This window comes from Peromyscus maniculatus, chromosome 15, assembly GCF_049852395.1.
Source record: "Peromyscus maniculatus bairdii isolate BWxNUB_F1_BW_parent chromosome 15, HU_Pman_BW_mat_3.1, whole genome shotgun sequence".
In the NCBI taxonomy this organism is placed as follows: Eukaryota; Metazoa; Chordata; class Mammalia; order Rodentia; family Cricetidae; genus Peromyscus; species Peromyscus maniculatus.
In genome coordinates, this window is record NC_134866.1 from 9,012,784 (window position 1) to 9,030,570 (window position 17,787).

General features: G+C 49.9%; 1 protein-coding gene across 1 annotated transcript in view; it reads right to left on the bottom strand.

Annotated features, from left to right (window-relative positions):
• The window catches only part of Dap (death associated protein), a 54,848-nt gene extending 39,944 nt beyond the window's left edge, over positions 1-14,904 (bottom strand). The window contains exons 1-2 of the mRNA XM_006979980.3: positions 14,735-14,904; positions 1,940-2,036 (exon numbers count right to left, since the gene is read on the bottom strand). Of these exons, the coding sequence (XP_006980042.1) occupies positions 1,940-2,036; positions 14,735-14,789 (152 nt within the window). The 5' untranslated portion in view covers positions 14,790-14,904. The remainder of the gene's footprint in view (positions 1-1,939; positions 2,037-14,734) is intronic.
• Between the last annotated feature and the right edge of the window lie 2,883 nt (positions 14,905-17,787).

Sequence of the window (17,787 nt, forward strand, 5' to 3'; positions counted from 1 at the left end):
CTAAGAGCCCACGGAAGCTAAATGTGCTCTCTGGAGGGCTAAGCGGGGCATTCTGGAATGGAGACAATAGCCAACTCTGAAACAGGGGAAAATAACCAAGAGTGGCGAGAGTCCTAAGTATTTAGGTGGATGGGATGTCCAGAACAAGCAGGCTCCTTACACACCACAAATCAGCAAGATTAGCTGGTGTGGTGGCACACACCTGCACATCCAACACTCAAGAGACAGGAGCAGGATTGTGAGCCCGAGGCCAGCCTGAGCTGTCTCCAAAACAACACAAAACAAAACCCAAAAGAGAACCAAAAAGTCGGGCCAACAAGATGGCTCAGTGGATAAAGGACCTTGCCGCCAAACCCGATGACCCGAGTTCAATTCCTGGGATCTACATGGTTCAAGGGCAGAAATACTCCTGAAGGTTGTCTTCTGGCCTCCACGGGTGGACTGTGGCATATGTGTGCACACACAGAAAAGTAATAAAAAAGAGTATTTTCAAAGTCCCCAAAGAAGCAACAGCAGCAATCATTACTAACGATGCTGTGATTTTTCAGTCGCCCAACGAAAAGGCAGGGAGGATGGTAATAGTAAAACATACACCAGGGCACCAGGACTGATGCCTGCCCAGGGAACACAAGCCAACAGCCTAGTGTTTAGGTTTCTCCCACTCGGGATAAGCTCCCGTTAGGTCACATGGTTTAAACCACACTGGTGAAGAGCCAAGCCAAAGCCAATAGACCCACAAGGGACACGGCAATCTGACTTCAGAAAAGCACAACAGAGACTCTTGCTCACATCCACGCAGACCCCACGCTGCAATCAGCTTGCTTCAGCGTTCCCGACTCTACAGATGTGGAGGAGATTGATTCATCTTTCAGGCGACGAGGATGCTGTAATCTAAGGCGCGCACGCCCAATCTTTCTCTCAACACCGCTCATCCTCCGTTATTTAAGATGCTCATCTCCTGCAGCTGTTCTCTTTCCTCTCATAGGAAAGTCAGAAAGAAATGCAAGGGATCATCCCGCCTTTGCTCCTACCTACACGCGCAGGTAACTTTCCTCCCCTCAGAATCTAGAGGCTGGACCACCTTTCCTTTCCACCCCCTTTCCTTCTCGCTATCGTGGAGACACTGTCTGCACAGAACCTTACTGCCGATGCTCTTCCACGTGGATGTATTCACGGTTGTGTCTCTGGTGACAATGTTGTGACAGGGTTGGTTATTCATGATGAAGGATGTAGCCCTCAAAGCAAACTTTGAGATCGGGACCTTCAAGGGAAACAGGTGGTCGACAGAGAGAGGCAAACAGAATGTAGGACCCAGGAGGGCTGGGGGCAGAGATGTCACGGAAGGACACACACGGTCACTTGAAGGGGGAGCCTTGCTTATTACCGATCTGCCTGCAAAGCATGTCTCAAGTCTTAAGTTCCCTACCCTGCCCGTGTAGACGCTGAAATTCCACTAGTGTGGGTGATCACGGGAGTGTGCAGGGCGTGTCAGGCTGCCGCCCCAGGGGAAAGCTCTTGTCCACAGATGGGCAGTTACACACGTCTCTGAACTGGGCAAAGAACCATCAAACAGGCACAAGAATCTATTTCTTCCATTCCAGCGTTGTGACCTGCCAGGGGAGGTGGAAGCTGTGTGTCCCCCAGCCCCAGACTAGCGTGCTACAGGGCGAGGCCATGCTCCTGCTCAGCTCCTGGGCTCAGCAGCCAGCCCTGACTAAATCAGAGGACAGGGTGGCTGGGGGAGGTGAGCCAGACGGTACACTTCAGACGCACGCTCTCCCTCCTGTTAGCACAGAACCCTGCCTCGGGATGGGAAAGAAAAACACACAGCATACGGGCGGGGAGCCCGGGGGGTACCAGAAGCACAGAACAGACGTTAATATTTAACCGAGTGGTCATTTGCACAGTCTGCTCGCGTCACCGGACGTCTGTCTCTCACCTGGTGCTTTCCCATTCTTGCTCATCTTTGTCCTTCTCTTCCTTCCCGTCTCCCGTGTGTGGGTGTTTCTGCACGATCCGCATTCCCCCAGCTTTCACTGGAATAAAAGCAAAGGTGGGGTGAGCAGCGTGGAGGTGCATCTGCCTGTGGACGGAAGGCCACAGTTACTGAAGGGACGCCAAGAGCAGTAACAATCATTAACAAGGGGAGGGTAGTGTGATGTAGAGGAGACCGGACATGACATAGGCCTCAGTGCCCTCTTGTATCGTAGAAACTTCCCAAGGCTCCTGCGTTCCTTTCTGATCACCTCTCAAGTACTTTCTAGGAATAGCAGTGTGAGCAGAACATAAGTCACGTGACAAAGTGGATACCCTAGGCTCTCTGTCATAATGGACCTAACACCGGCCACTTAAACCCTGCCTCGTGATCTTATTTCTTCAAACACCGGTGGTTTGGCCAGGGTGACATTGCCATGGCTGCCCAGTAAGTTCTGGGAATTTCCCTAGTACTGGGGCTACAGACATGAATCATGCCCATCTTTTAGGTGGGTGCCGGGATCTGAACTCAAGTCCCCAGGCGTTCAGAGGAGGCACTGGGCTGTTTTCCCAGCTCCTGACGGGTTCTTTTCATGAGAGACTGCTACTGGGCGAATCTCAGAGCCCAGTGATGGCTCACAGAGCCATGCAGAACAATCCTTCCCAAACTGTGCTACGGAGGCCGCTGTTGGCAGATGCTACTTTCTTTTTCAAAGCAGCTTCATGGAAACACGCTTCACGTACAACAGCGCTCACCTGCATAGATCATCTAACACAGCCTGAGTATATTCAGAGCAGTGCGACCATGGCTACTTTTCGTCACCCCACCCCATGAACGGTCTTCCCCATCCCTCCCTCCCTGGCCCCTGGTAACCATCAGTCATTGCTACTCTGGACATCTAGGTGGAGAAGAAATCATAAAACACACAGACTTTGGTCATCGCTCCTTTCCGTTATTTTCAAGGTTCACCTGTGTCAGCCCATGTATTGGGGCTTCATTCCTTCCTTCTTAATGCCAAATACGACTGTCCTCTTCATGGATATACCACGCTTTGATTTACCCACTCACCAGGTGATGGGCATGTAGGTTGTTGGCAGTTTGGGCTGTTATGAGCACTGCAGCTCTGGATAACATGTATGTAATATGTATACACACACACACGCACACGCACACGCACACACACATATTATGTATGCCATTTTCTGTGTCTCTGTTCATTTTCTTGGCTCTGTATACAGGAATAGGATAGCGGGGGTCCCACAGGAACACTGTGTGCCCTACTGAGAAAAGACCAGGCATACACCAAGACAAGGCCTCTAATTTCTACACATTGTGCACCCACCCTTGTTACTTCTAATTGCTATTCTAGACTAGAATTGACTAATTCTAGTCAAGCTAGCCAGTGTGAAGGGGGAAATCCTTGCAACATGATGGAAGATGGGTGGAGATGGAGAGTCTAGGATGGAAGCAATGAGCAAGGGAAATGCCAGGCAGACAGAACCCAGTGGATTACTCTGTGTGTGTGTGTGTGTGTGTGTGTGTGTGTGTGTGTGTGTGTGTGTGTGTGTGTGTGTAGGCTGGAGGCGAACACTGGGCCATTCTGTTTTTTCTCCACCTGCTTTTTTTTTTTTTTTTTTTTTTTTGAGACAGATGAGTTCTGAAAAGCTGTCGATCTCCACCTCCCTAGCACTGGGACTACAGACACAAACTAGCTTTTATGTGGGTGCCAGGAACCTGAATTCAGAATCTCGGATTTTTCAGAGCAAGTATGGTACCAACTCAGCCATCTCCCCACCCCGAAATGGGTCCAGGAGAGATTTTATGAGCCTTCACTGCGCTAATGTGCATCAAGAAGCTTGGTGATGGGGTGGAACATGGAGTCTCCCCCATTGTATCTGACAGCAGACCCCCCACCAGCAGTCCTAGGTATCATCGTTTAGGAGCATTGTTCCAGACATGGTTTGCAAGTACTGGCCGTAGGCTCACCAAGCCTTACACCATGGTGTGGAGCTGAAGTTCTCTGAAGAAGCCGATCTGTCTTAAGACCCCGGAGAATGCCTGGTCTAGCCAGAGTTCAGCGCTGTAACAGCGCACAGATGGAATCTTGTAGGCTGAGAGTTAAAATTACCTCGGTAACATTCAGCCACTAACAGCCATTGACTTTCAACCTCTGTCTCTAACCTAATGTTCTCAAGACTTGGATAACTCTCTTAAGATTGTGTTTACGCTAAGCTCAGCAGACCTGTAGCCTCCAGCAGACCTAAAACCAAGACCGAAATAACATCTGAAGCCTATAGGAAAGATTTCCTGCTTGGAGACAACCCACCCACCTGACACTCACAACAAGACATCTGCTGACTGTACTGACTTATGACTTCCTTCTGTGGCTACAAAAGTTCAGCACGTCTTTCACAGGGGTTGTATCAGTCACCTAAATCTGTGCTCCTGAGACACAGTTTTGCCAATCTGGCTCAGGATAAACTCTCTTCTTTAAAAAAGAATTATTTTCCATCACACTCACTTGCCAGCACAGAGCTTCAGACATGGGGACTTCCTAAGGCAGGGGCCTCTACAATGAGGACAGAGTAGAGCCCTGGCACGGGCTGTTTCTGAGGCACTCGCAGATCCCAGCCCTTCCTCCTGAGGATAGCTATCTACTCTTCTACATCAACACAACCAGTCCCCATGGAGGGGAGTAGTCAGCTTGTCTCTGGTGTTTCTGGTTTGGATGGATCCTGCTGGGTCACAAGGAATGGGCAAGTTCACAGTGGGGATGGACACGGAGGAGCAGGGGAAGGTCTTTTCAGGCCCATACTCTGATTTCCCTGGGAAACATGGCCAGCCTTTGGTTTGGAAAGACAAGGATGCTGGTTTCTCCTGGCCAGCAGGACCCTCGAGCTGATGACAGAGAGCAAGAGAATGGGCCAGTGGATCAGAGGGTTGTGCTTAAATGGTGCATCTGCCAGTTTGGGCTTCAAACTAAAACCTTGATGTCTCGCCTTTTAATGAAGGGACACTAGGCTACTTTGTGTGTGTGTGGGGATGGATCCCATTTAACAATGCTTCCAAAAATTTGCCTTTTATCTTGACAACTAGTTTTTAATAACTTTATTGCTCTTTAAGAGCTTAGCTTTGTCTCCGTCATCAGGTCTTTGCTGGGGACTTCCTCCTCCCCCCATTTCTAATCGTGTATTTGTTTCAGGCACACCTGTCTTACAGTGGCCTGTCCTGATACGTTGTCATCCGAGGTCTTTGTGTATCTACTGTCTGCTGACCTTGCTCCTGAGCTTGATGGCTGTGGATCACATGATGTCTTCCCTGGTGGAGACAGCACATGAGTCTTCCCTGGTGGAGACAGTAGCTCTGTGGAGAGGCTGTAACTGTTTCCGTTCGGGTCCTGACATCCTTCTGATGGATTTCTTAGCATGGGAAGGGTAACAGCAGATGTCATGGTTTGAATGTGGCAAGTTCCACTTGGCTGGAGTGGAACCCTTGTTTGGAGCCCTTGGCCTCCAACTGGTGGCTCAACTGTGGTCCTTTGAGACATGGCGCCTAGCTGACGGATATGAACAGGGCTGGAGGTGGCTTTGAGGAATATAACTCAGCCCCAGTTCCAGTCCTGGGCACTGTTTCTTGATCTGCCAAGAAATGGGAAGCCTTCACCACACCCTCCAGTCACCATGAAGTCTGCTATGCCTGCCTGGCTTCAAGAGACCTGAGACTGTGAGCCAAAACTCATCTTTCCTCCCTTACATTGCTTCTGGCAATGTATCTTCTGGTATCTTCTCATCGACTAGTAAGGCAAGGCACATACCATATAACGTACATTTCAACCTAACTCGCACTAAAAGCATTCCTGTGTCCACAAATTCTCAGACTTTTATTCTCATCTGGGGCCTGGGCTAAGGAATTCAGCTTCTTGCTGTCTCACTGTGCTGTGGGACAGGCTCCTCCTCCACAGGGTTAGACCTCTGAGCATCCAGCTTTATGTTGGGATCTGGGTTGGCTACACCCTACCCACTAAGGCCCAAGTCTCATGTCTCAGTTTCAGATCGTTCTTTGTTCTTGGTCCTTGGGGACTGGCCTCACTTTGAGTTCAGATTGAACACAAGAGAGTCACCATTCGTAGGCAAAATTTTAGCCTAAGACTTCCAGCCCCACTTGAAATGGAGACTTAGATTAAAATTCGGTGGTCTGTTACAGCTTTCTATCTGAGAACTATGGACACTTCTGACAAAATGAAGAGTCTAGAACTGCCCCACAAGTGCTTTTTAGAATGGACTTCCTTCCTCCTGCCGATATCTACCAGAAACTGACGAAAGATGCTGTTATGCCACCAAATACATGTGGTGAAGTATTAATAGCCATAACCTTAAGATTGTGATGGTATTTGCCATCAAGTACATATGGTCACCAAATGCATATGGTGAAGTATTAATAGCCATAACCTTAAGATTGTGATGGTATTTGCCATCAAGTACATATGGTCACCAAATGCATATGGTAAAGTATTAATAGCCATAACCTTAAGATTGTGATGGTATTTGCCATCAAGTACATATGGTCACCAAATGCATATGGTGAAGTATTAATAGCCATAGCCATAAGATTGTGATGGTATTTGGCATTAAATACATATGGTCACCAAATGAATATGGTGAAGTATTAATAGCCACAGGCTTAAGATTGTGATGGTATTTGGCATCAGGGCCTTTAAAGAGATGAGTTAAAATTGAAGGTGAATTTCAATGCAACTGAACTTGTGCATTGGAGTGCACACGCATGGAGAAAAGGTCACGTGAGTTCGTTTGCCAGATGGGGGGTAGGGGAGGGAGGGGGGGGGGAGAAACAGGCTCAGGAGAAACCAGGCATGTCTGACACCTTCATCCTGGACTTCCAGCCTCCAGAACCACGAGAAAGCAATGTCTCTCGCAGGAGCTGCCCAGCCGTGGCATGCTGCTACAGAGCCGTGGCAAAGGGATACTCATCGCTGCTAAATGACGTCCCTGGAATATTTCAATGTGACAGTTGGCAGACATGTCCCACAGACTGACTACGAGTGAAGAGGGCTATGCCATGAAGACAAAGAGAACTGGCAACGGATGTCAAGGTGACACCGGAAACGATCACATCCCTGGAGGCGCCACTGGAACAGCTTGCCCACTCCTCTGCACAGCCCATGGTGCCAGAGCTCAGCCACCTAGCATTAGCACTTGCATTTAATTCAGTTTCCAAAAACAATTAACTCCATTAATCCATCCCAGTATGTCTGTGATTGATGCAGCAATAAAAAGTGGCAATGTTAATAATAACTCAAGGCTGAGGCAGATTGATTTTAGCTTGCAAGGATGCCAAAAGTTATGACAGCATGTTGCATGGTTCTCTCAGCTTATCGAGGATTCTGTTTGAAAAACTAGAAATCTGTAGAATCATTTGCAAATCTAGGTTGTTTCTTTTCTTTCTTCCTTTCTTTTTTTTTTCTTTCTTTCTTTTTTTTTTTGAGATACTTGAAAAGGAAAATTCCAGATTTTTGTTCTGCGGTTGTTACTGAAATCAGAGATTCACATTTGGAGCGCGGCAGCTTCCTTAGGCTGAGTGTAATGCCGAGGTTAAGGACTGGATTCTGGGCCTCCAGGTCCCAACCCCAGCTCTGCCTGCACTTGTGTGAATGTGTGTACTCGTGTGTCTGACACTCTCTGTGTCTCAGGGCCTTCTCTCTGTGAGGAAAAGAATGGCAATGTTCCTCCCTTGCAGAGACATCTGAGGATAACTCAATTAGCTCCGGAGGCATCTCCTGAGAGCGCCTGGCATATACGATATGCCCCACTCTACCAAGCGTGGACTGAAGTGAGAATCCAGAGCTCAGAAAGACCTCCTGCGCTCAAATTCTGCCCTCACTCTGGAGGTAACAGAACCCACAGGGAAGGGGGCCACTGTGGTGCTGACATGTGATGGCTGACAATCAGTGGGCCTTCATCACAAAACCACTGCTAGGTAAGGACGCTTCCAGAGACTCTCAGATCCTGGGTGATTCTACCACGTTGGCCTGTTTATTGCTACGATGTTCTAGGCACCGAACTAACCACACCATCACACTTTTGTCACCCTGTGCTAGGGCCTGGTTTCCCCCAGGGGCACAGCCTGTGAGAGGCACAGCTGAACCAGACAGAGCTAGACAATCTTGGTCCTTAATCACTGGGAACCCTTCCAACCAGAGTGTGCAGAGAGACTGTGGTCAGGTCCTGATCGTTAGCTCAGCTGTAGGAGGGAAGAAAGTTTGCAATAAAAAAAAAAAGCAATCTGTGGAACAACTTCCTGCCCAAAGGGAAAGAGGGTAGAGGAACCTTCCTTTGTCAGACTGGCCCCGGAAGCAAATGGAGGGGCCTGTGACTACCTGCCATCCCTGGCCGAAGTTCCCCTCAGCTGTTATAGTGCCAAGTGTCAGAAGGAGTCACTGGCAGTTATTGCTAAGGCTCAAGAGGCTGGAAAGATCTGTAGCAAGGTGGTAGACAGAGGACAGAAAGGTCTTCTAGGATCCTGCAGGCCACTGGTGAGTGGATTTAGCTCCTAATAACACACTGATGTCTCTAAAGCTTGAGTGCAGATCTCAAAACATGTTGTGTAAGGGCAGCTGCCTTTGTTCTTCCTTGAGAAGGGCTGCTGAGATGTTATCTAGAAGGAGGCTAATCCACCCTTAAGAGATGAAGGGTTCTGATGACTGTTTTGGTGAGGAGAACACAAGAAAACAACCAGCGTGTTGTAGGTTAGAATTAGCACGGGCCGTGCCCTGGAGAGGCACATAGGCAAGGGGAGGTGGAGTTGGACCTCCCCTAGGGTATGTGGGGCAGGAGCTTGAAATAAAGGGATCAGGGCAAAAGAATGCAGCCTGTCTTCGTTAGGAGGCATGTCTCTACATTGGCGGGCAAGGAAGGGGCCTCCCTTCAGTGGATGCTCATGCAACTCAGAGTGTGAGCTCTGGAAGGAGAAGGTGGAAAATGAAAGAAGAGGGGGAAGAACCGCGTGTGGACACTGGGTGCTGGTGTCTGGCCTATCCACTGTCAGCTGTGGGGGATCCCAGTGAGAACCCTGTGCCCCAGACCATGCAGAGTCCCAACAGAGGCTCTCTGTGATATGTGCTAAAATGATAAGCCCCTCCCTGACGCCCTGATCCTGTACCTCAGACAGCTCCTCACTAAGGACGCTAATAGGAGAATGAAAGAAAGCAACACCCTGCATTGAGGACTCAGGCTGCTGAGGTGCTAAGTGATTTAAGCCACACAGGCAACTCCTTTCACTTTCCAGGGCGGAACTGAAGTTAAGAGACAGACAGGGTGTGATCTAGGGAGGTTGTGTTCATCTTCCACACCAGTGTCTGAGTGCAGAGGCAGCAGCGGCACAGCAGCCTCATGAGTCAGAAGAGAAAGCAGGACCCCCTGCTGGAGGCCCAGGGGGGAACTGCCATCAGCAATCCTGGAGGCAGGGACTGGTAGGTATTGGTTGACGCCACTTCTGGATGCTGTTGCAACGGGCTCAAGGCCATTCAGCTGGGTCACGGGCAACAGAACGTGGAAAACTGTGGTGTTACTTTTAATGTTACTTTTAACGTTACACTATAATGTCCCCTCTCCCCAGAACTTACAAATGTGTTCTTTGGCAAGGCGAGATTAAGGTTGCAGATGGAATTAGAAAGCTAGTCATCTGAATTTAAGACTACTCTTGATTAGCCAGGTGGAACATGCCATCCGCAAGGTCTTCAGATGTGAGAACAGGAAAGAGAAGAGTCAGGGTCACAGGAAGGGGCCACAAACCAAGGCATGTGGGTGAACTCAACATGGAGAAGGTCCAGAAAGAAGGCTCTCCCCAGAGCCCCCAGAGGACACCGGCCCCGCTCAAACCGTGACCTCACCATTGGGATACCTACTTTGGACTCTTCCCAGGCTGTGCAAGAAGAAAGAACTGAATTATTTTGCATTTACTGAGATTAAAAAACAAAGCTAAGTGGTATGACTGAAAAGAGCAGAGGGCATTCTTCCCCCACTTGACTTTAAATAAACACAGTCGTTTGTGTGGTGTCTTTAAGTCCACAGTGGTTCACACCACTAAGCTTACTAGGATGACCTGCAGCAGTTAGGGAAACGAACCCGGCACAGCAGAGGCACCCTGTGCAGACACGGCAGCACCGTGGGGCAGCTAGTGTCTGGGAGTTCACTCTGCTCCTTGTTGGAGGTTCCACGGGAGAAAAAGACACTTGGATTGATTTCTTCGGCTCACTCACTGTACCTAAAGGGACTGTTTTTAAAAAGTGAATATTCTCTATGTAAACAAAAGGATGTCTGAGATATGGATGGGAGATGGCCACCAACCCATGTCAGGCCACAGGGCATTGGCTGAAACAAATAGGACACCCACAGAAGGTTCCAGAAGGGGAGGATAGCCAGCGCTGTCTTAGGCACAGAGGAAGCAGCCATAAGTGCATTAGAAATGCTAGGTCAACCCTGGTAGAAGCAACCAAGAGAAACCGGTCACGAAAGCATCGTCTGCCCCATGGTATGCTGGGAGTGGAAGCAGAGAGTGCCTGCTCCCTTCAACCTGTGCTCAGTGACTGGGCTCACCGGCTGAGCATGGGAACTTGCTTACCACGGATAGGACCGGATCCTATCCTGTCCTACCATGCAATAATAATCGCTACAATACAAGGCTGATTCACTTTCCATCTCTAGCAACAGAACAGTCTGGATCATCCAAAAACTTCCTGCAAGAAAGTACTTCGGGGTCAATTATCATCCACAGGCTCTAATGCACCCTGAAGCCGTGTCTGAATGATTAATGTAATGGAGCCGAATTATCTGTGTTGCCGAAAATAGCAAGTGGTTTGTTTCCCGCTGTACTCGACATAAACAGTCACGTTTATGTTTTCATTTGACTTGGTTCTGTGGGGGATGTGAGAACAACTTTCAAGAAGAAAAAAAAAACCTTACAGAACATCAGCAACACTCGATGGGATCCCATTATCAGATTTATGAAACTTGAGTTGGAGTTCTGGCTCCCCTGGGCAATGGGTGCATGTGGTTGGGGCTAGAGGCCTGAAACGTGTATTTGCCAAGCAAATCTTTATCCAGTTCACATGGGGACGGGCAGGGACGAGTACTCCGGTGTCGTCTGCGCAGCTGGGAAGGCCATGGACGCTGTTAGTACCCAACGGGGCTTCTTCATACTGTGCTGCCTTGGTGACAGCCTTGACAATGAATGGGCTCACCCCCACTTCCCTGCACGCATTCTCTGGCGAGGAGGAGCAGCGGCTCGGGCTACAGTCAGGGCTTGCTCTCAGGGAGATGTGTGCGGAACCCAATGCAGTGCCACCCCTCGCAGGAAGGCCTCTGCGAAACACCTTCCTTCCATCCTCCTCTTCGTGAACCACCTCAAGCATCTCACAGCGCGGGAGTGGCATCTGCTGAGTGCCGAAGACTGTCAGGCTGCTGAGGTCCTTCAGACGGGTCTCCCCGCCCCGGTCCCCCCCATAACTAGCTGCTCTTAGAGGCTAGCCAGTCACCCCAAACAGCTCCGCCTATTGATTGAAATGGCATTGCCCACAGTATCCTGACGGTAGGCCACTGCAAGGAACGTGCCTAGCACTTCTATACTGGCTGGTCTGTCCTTACATTGACCAGACTCCGGTTACTGTTTCCACCGTTCTGAATATTCACCATCCAGCCACCCGTGCAAATGAGGATACAGGGAGACCCGCAGGCATGCTGTCAGGGGGTGAGGTAGGCGGGCAGGGACAGGCCCTGGGGAAACTTTGCTGGAGCTGTCTCCTAAGTGCCTCACTCCAGGTACTCCACCATCCCCTGAAGGTAAAGATGTCAGCGAGCTTGGAAGCCAGGAGAAGAGCGGGAAAGAGTAGGAGGTGGGTGTAAGGGGGAAAGTGTGGCACTGAGAGGCTGGAGAGGCCAATACAGAGAAGACACGAGAGAGGACAGCAGAAGAGTCGTGGTGAGAGACCTTTATTATTTCCAGTTAAAGATGTAAGTGCAAGTCTGTTACATATCGTGAGCACTTAATGGCAGTGTTCCCGAAGTTCTGACTTACGGAACTGCGTCCTTGGCCATCCTTTATTATTCTTTACTAGTGGGTGGCCCTTTCTTCTTTTTTTTTAAAAAAATATTTATTCTGCAGCACTGCTGCTCTCTGGTACGGCCAGATTTAAAAAAATAAATAAATAAAATAAAAAGCACTCTGGCCTCCCTGCCTGCCGCAGAAAGGCTGTGTGTCCAGGAACTTCTGCAGCTCGGGAGGAACGCGCACAGGAGGGGTCCTGCTGGGATGGGAAGCACAGCCTGCTACCAGCACCTGCCCACCCACACCTCTGGGCTCTCAGGTCTAGCTGGCCTTGGGATACGGGGCATGTGACATAGACCGCTCCATTACTGCTGGGTCAGGTGAGTTAAAGGGCTTGCCCCAAGGTCACCTGAGTCTATCTGTTTGATTAACCAGAGGAACAAACAGACAAAGGAAGAGAGTTACCGCCCCAAGGCCTGAGCCCAACCAATGGCTAGCCCAGAGGAAGACCATTTGGTCCAGCCTCTAATGTCAGGCGAGGAAAGCCTGGAGTGCCCGGAAAGCCCAGTGGTCTGCCTCAAAAGTCTAAACTCGGAGGGAGCACAAGGGCACTGCCCCACAGACACAGACAAGGTGGTTCTCTCTGGAGGCACAAGGTACCTCATTTCTAACTCAAAAGCCCCGTTTGCAAACCCAGGAAAACCAGCGCTCACCAGTTTCTCCTGTATGTGCCTTTTCTCCCTCTGACCTAAGATGTGCATGTGGAAGTCTCTACCTGCAATTTAACTAATGCTGTTCTGACTCAACGTCTTTCTAACAGGCCCACACTCATGAAATCCTTATCCTGGGAGATCAATAGCGTCAGGCCCATGGCCTCTGCCTGGGATCCTGCAGTGTGGGTCATGCCAAGCAGCTCAGATCCTCAGGCAGGTGGACTCAAACTGCTCCTTTAAGAATTAAAGGTCAGGGCTTTCCTTAACGGAAATCTTTTTTTGTTTTGTTCTGCCTTTTTTTTTTTTTACAGAAAAAAATTTTTTTTTTCATACAATATAGTCTGGTTATGTTTTTCCCCTATCCCAACTCCTCCCCAATTTCCCTTCCCACCCAACTTCACACTTTTTCTTTCTTTTAAAAAAAGCACAAAATTAAGCCGGGCGGTGGTGGCGCACGCCTTTAATCCCAGCACTCGGGAGGCAGAGCCAGGTGGATCTCTGTGAGTTCGAGGCCAGCCTGGGCTACCAAGTGAGTTCCAGGAAAGGCGCAAAGCTACACAGAGAAACCCTGTCTCGAAAACCAAAAAAAAAAAAAGCACAAAATTAAGAAACTCTCTCTCTCTCTCTCTCTCTCACACACACACACAACCACAAAACCAGAAACCAAAATACACGAGCAAAGGACTAATAAGACTAATAACACAAATAAATAAATAAACAAGTAAACAAATAAATAAGCCCAAACAAAGCAACACAAGACAGGACATCCTCAAAAACACCACCGAGTTCATTTTTGCCTTGGCCATCGATCTCCCGGGCTTGGGCCCTGCCCTGAAGTGTGGTTTATACCCTCAGTGAGACTCCACTGGGGAGGACTAAGTTTTCCTCAGCAAGCCTGTACCTGTGTCCGGCTGATCTGGTTAGGGGTTGGAGCCAGGGTCTTAAAGGAAATCTTTGCACGGGTGGTTTTATTTTGTTGGAAGTGAGGGTGGAACCCAAAGCCTTACATACTCTATTCTATGATGGTTTCCACCACAGCGGGATCCTTTTCTAACTCCTAAACCCAGATGGGTCAGTTGAGAGGCGCTGTCCTAGTGAAAAAGGCCTTTCGAGATCTCTGCTGTAACTCCTGTCCTTCAGTGGGGGCCAGCAGCTGGAGCGTGTGACTTCTTACAACAGAAAGGTGACACGTTCCTCTAAGGTTTGCTTCCAGAAGCCCTGGTTTATAGCACCCGCACGTGCAATCAAGACCTGGAGGAGCCAAGCAGACTTGGCTTCTGGGACCCGCGGCCTTCGAGCCGGCTCTCCGTGGGGCTTCCACAGGCATCACCGCCACCTAACCCCACCAGCGTGGCAGCCAGGGAGGAATAAACAGGAACTGAGTGGAGGCGGCGCCCAAGGCGCCCAAAGGTTGCTTGCCACTTCCTAAGAAAGGTTGCTCTTTCCTGGACTTAACTGCCTTGGCTTAGAAGTGGAGGGTTTGCTTTTAAAAAAACGTTATTTCAACCCCTTTCGAGAGCAAGCTGGATGAGAAAAGAAAATGTGAGCAAAGGAAGTCGTGCCGGGTGATTAACGATCAGAATTATTTCCGCTCCTTTGGTCTGTCAGTGTGAAGTGCTGTCAGCCCACGATTAATCATCACGACATAACACTGCCTTGTAATTGTTGGGGGACTCCCCGCCCCCCTCCCGCTCCCCGAAACATCTGTGCAAGCTCGGTAGAAACTGCCTACGTCTGAGTTTTGAGTTGTACAACTGCGCTGAGCGCGGGCACTCGCGGCTGGCCGGCGGCGGCGACTCCGGAGGTGGCTACGTGTCCTGGTCGGGAAGGGCTGGATCCTGCGCGCCCCGGGGGTCCGCTCACCTGCGCCCCCGGGGTGCACGCTCACCTGCGCGCCTGCGCATCGCACTGGGACGGGGACCCGGGGACCCCGATCCTGCTCCGCCCCCGCCCGGCGCCCCGAGACAAAGTGCAAACCAGTCAGTACCGGCGGGCGGGTGTCCAGCTTTGGTCTCCAGCTTCCCTTCTGGAGGCGAAGACATGGCGCCGCTGGCTTTCTGCGGGGCGGCGGCGGCGGCGGCGGCGGCGGCGGGGCGGGTGAGCGGCTGTGCGCGCGCGGGGCCCCGGGGAGGAAGGCGGGAGGCGTGCGCGCGCGCTCGCTCGCTCGCTCGGGGACGCGCACTGCCTGCCTAGGGGGGCCGAGGGCGTGGCTCCGGGCGGCGGCGGCGTGGCACGGCCCCGCCCACCCGTGCTGGGCGAGCCGCCCCGCCCCGCCCATCCCTGTGGCGCATGCGCAACGCGGCCAGCGCCACGTCTCTCTCTTGCCTGCCCCGGCCGCTGGCGGGGCGCGGTGACCAGGCGCGTGTCCGTGATGGGGAGCTGGGCGAGCAGCGCGGGTCCCCGGGGGTAGCTGTCGCTGAGGGAGACGTCGCCCGCCGGTGGTTCGAGACCTCAGCGCCGCCGCCGGGTTTCGTGCAGAGATTGGCAGCGGCCGGCTTCATCTCTCCACTATCAGTTCATCGCTCATGGCTCCTTGGTCCACTCGGCTGCGCGACTCATCCGGGACCCCTCCTGAACTCGCAGCTCTGCAAGATCAGCAGTGGCACATCTCCTGTCTTTAGGGGGAAAAAAAGCCTGCCACCATCCCCTTTGGGCTGCATATGTGCCTTTGACGACATAGCAATTCAAAGAGGCTGGGTGCCACACCCCACCCACTGCACCTTGACTCCCTCGCTGACCCCACGCTGCCGTATCCAAAGGTCACTTGTCCAGTGCCCTTTGATCTCTGAGTAGCTGCGGATTCTCTTTAGCTCTAGGGATGCTGTGCCACACCGCCTTGTCCAGGCCGGAGGCCACCCTGGCTGCCATTCAGCTTAGCTGGCTTCCCTGTAGACTTGTAAATGTTTGCATCTCCCAAGCGTCAATCTCAGCCCCTCTTCCCTACACTTTCCTTGGGTGCTTTCTCCTGTAACAGTGTTTGAGTCTGGGTGATTCATAAAAGACGTATTTACTTAACGCACAGTCCTCAGGAGGCAGGTGGATTGCAGGCTTGTATCGAAGACAAATTCCTAGTAGAGGAGGTTCCCGGGTTTGAAGCCCTGTGGACACCAAATGCAACCTGTAGCACATACAGCCCACCCACCAGGCTCTTTCGTGACGGGGCCTGGCAAACTATCAGGTCATTGCTCATGGCTCCTTGGCCCACACTCGAGGTTCTGGTGCTTCCTTAGAGGGGCAGGCCAGTCCTTCCAGTCTCAGCATCTACCATTTCCATCGCTGAGCACGGTCTCCTCCAGACACTTGCATGATCGACTCCTTCCTGTGACACAACCAGCTTGTAATGTCAGATCCCCGAGAGAACCCCGCCCTTTCCGTGGCTCAGATTCCATGCATGTTGGAAAGCCATAATACCCTAGAGAATATATGTTTGTTCCTGCCATAGAATTTTGTACCACTGTGTATAAAATACACGAATTGCCCCACCGTGTATTAAAATAACCCTGGATATCAGTCAGTTCAGCTTTCTTATTCCAGGCTGGCCTCTACTTTCTGTTCTCCTGTGAGGCTGCCTTATGGATAAGAATTTTTATAGGCCGGGCGGTGGTGGCGCACGCCTTTAATCCCAGCACGCGGGAGGCAGAGCCAGGCGGATCTCTGTGAGTTCGAGGCCAGCCTGGGCTACCAAGTGAGTCCCAGGAAAGGCGCAAAGCTACACAGAGAAACCCTGTCTCGAAAAACCAAAAAGAAAAGAAAAAAAAAAAAAAAAAGAATTTTTATAGTCTTACTCACCACACAGAATTCGTTCACATTGTTGATTTGGCTCTGAAACAGGGGTAGCTTTGATTCTTGACCCAGCTTCATGGCATTAAAGACATTTTTTTATTATGCTATAGAAATTATAAATAAAATTAAGTATAATTGATTTGACATCCACGCATAGAATACATGGGGGGAAATCCCACACAGGTTCCAAAAGTCAAAGAAAAGTGGCATATATTACACACACACACACACACACACACACACACACACACACACACACACAGGCACAGAGGCAAGCAATCCTTGAGAGTTTCACTTGGGTTTCAACTTGTCCTGAGTTACAAGGTGATCGAGAAACTATCCAGGGGATTTTCAGAAGCTCTTCAATAGCTAATAAAGAATGTGGAGTCGATTTCAGCCCTGTATGAACTTATAGTTTAGTAAAAGACATTTGAAGAAAGAAATGACCAACCTGAACCTTGGCAAATATTCCTCTTATCTTTATTTGGAAGTTAGAAAATAGAAACTATAAAGAAAATGAGACTCGTGGCACTATGAATACTGATTCCCTGCAGAACTTCCAAGCATGTTGTCGATTATTTATGAAAAGATTTGTTTAATGGAGAAACGAGGGGAAGGCTGTGGACAAATGACATTTCCAGCTTGTCCTCTGAGCCCTGATTTGACCTTGTGGAAGCTCCGTATATAGTCTGTGATTATGATTCTGTATTGGAGGCAATAATACTTATCTTAGGGATTCAAATAGTTATTCAATATTATGGCTTAGCATTTATCTCCTTATATAAAATTTCTTACAAGGGTATATAAATTGCTATAAGTATAAAAATAAACATGACAAAGACGTTGAGGATAAAGAGGCTTTCAGGAAGACAAAATAATCTCAGGGGAGCCCAGAATCTAAAATTGAATAATAAAATATATTTGTTACTTTCTTTTTAAAGAATCCATCCAGGAGACAGAGCTACTAAGACATAACTTCATCCTTAAAAACACATAAAACCCTTCCAGAAGGTTCTTTGGCTGTGAGCCCATCCATCTCGGAGAATATAGATATGAGACAAGCACTAGAGGGGTGTTGAGGTCACCATGACCTTTTCAAGCCTGTGGGGCTCTGCTTGGACTTTTCCTATGTGGGCAGACAAGAAAGAAGAGTTAATGAAGGAGGTCTGTAGACACATTAAGATTCATCTTGACCACACATCAATTTATGAATTCCAGAAAAAGCCAACCTTCCTGAGGCTCAGTGTCCCAGTCTTA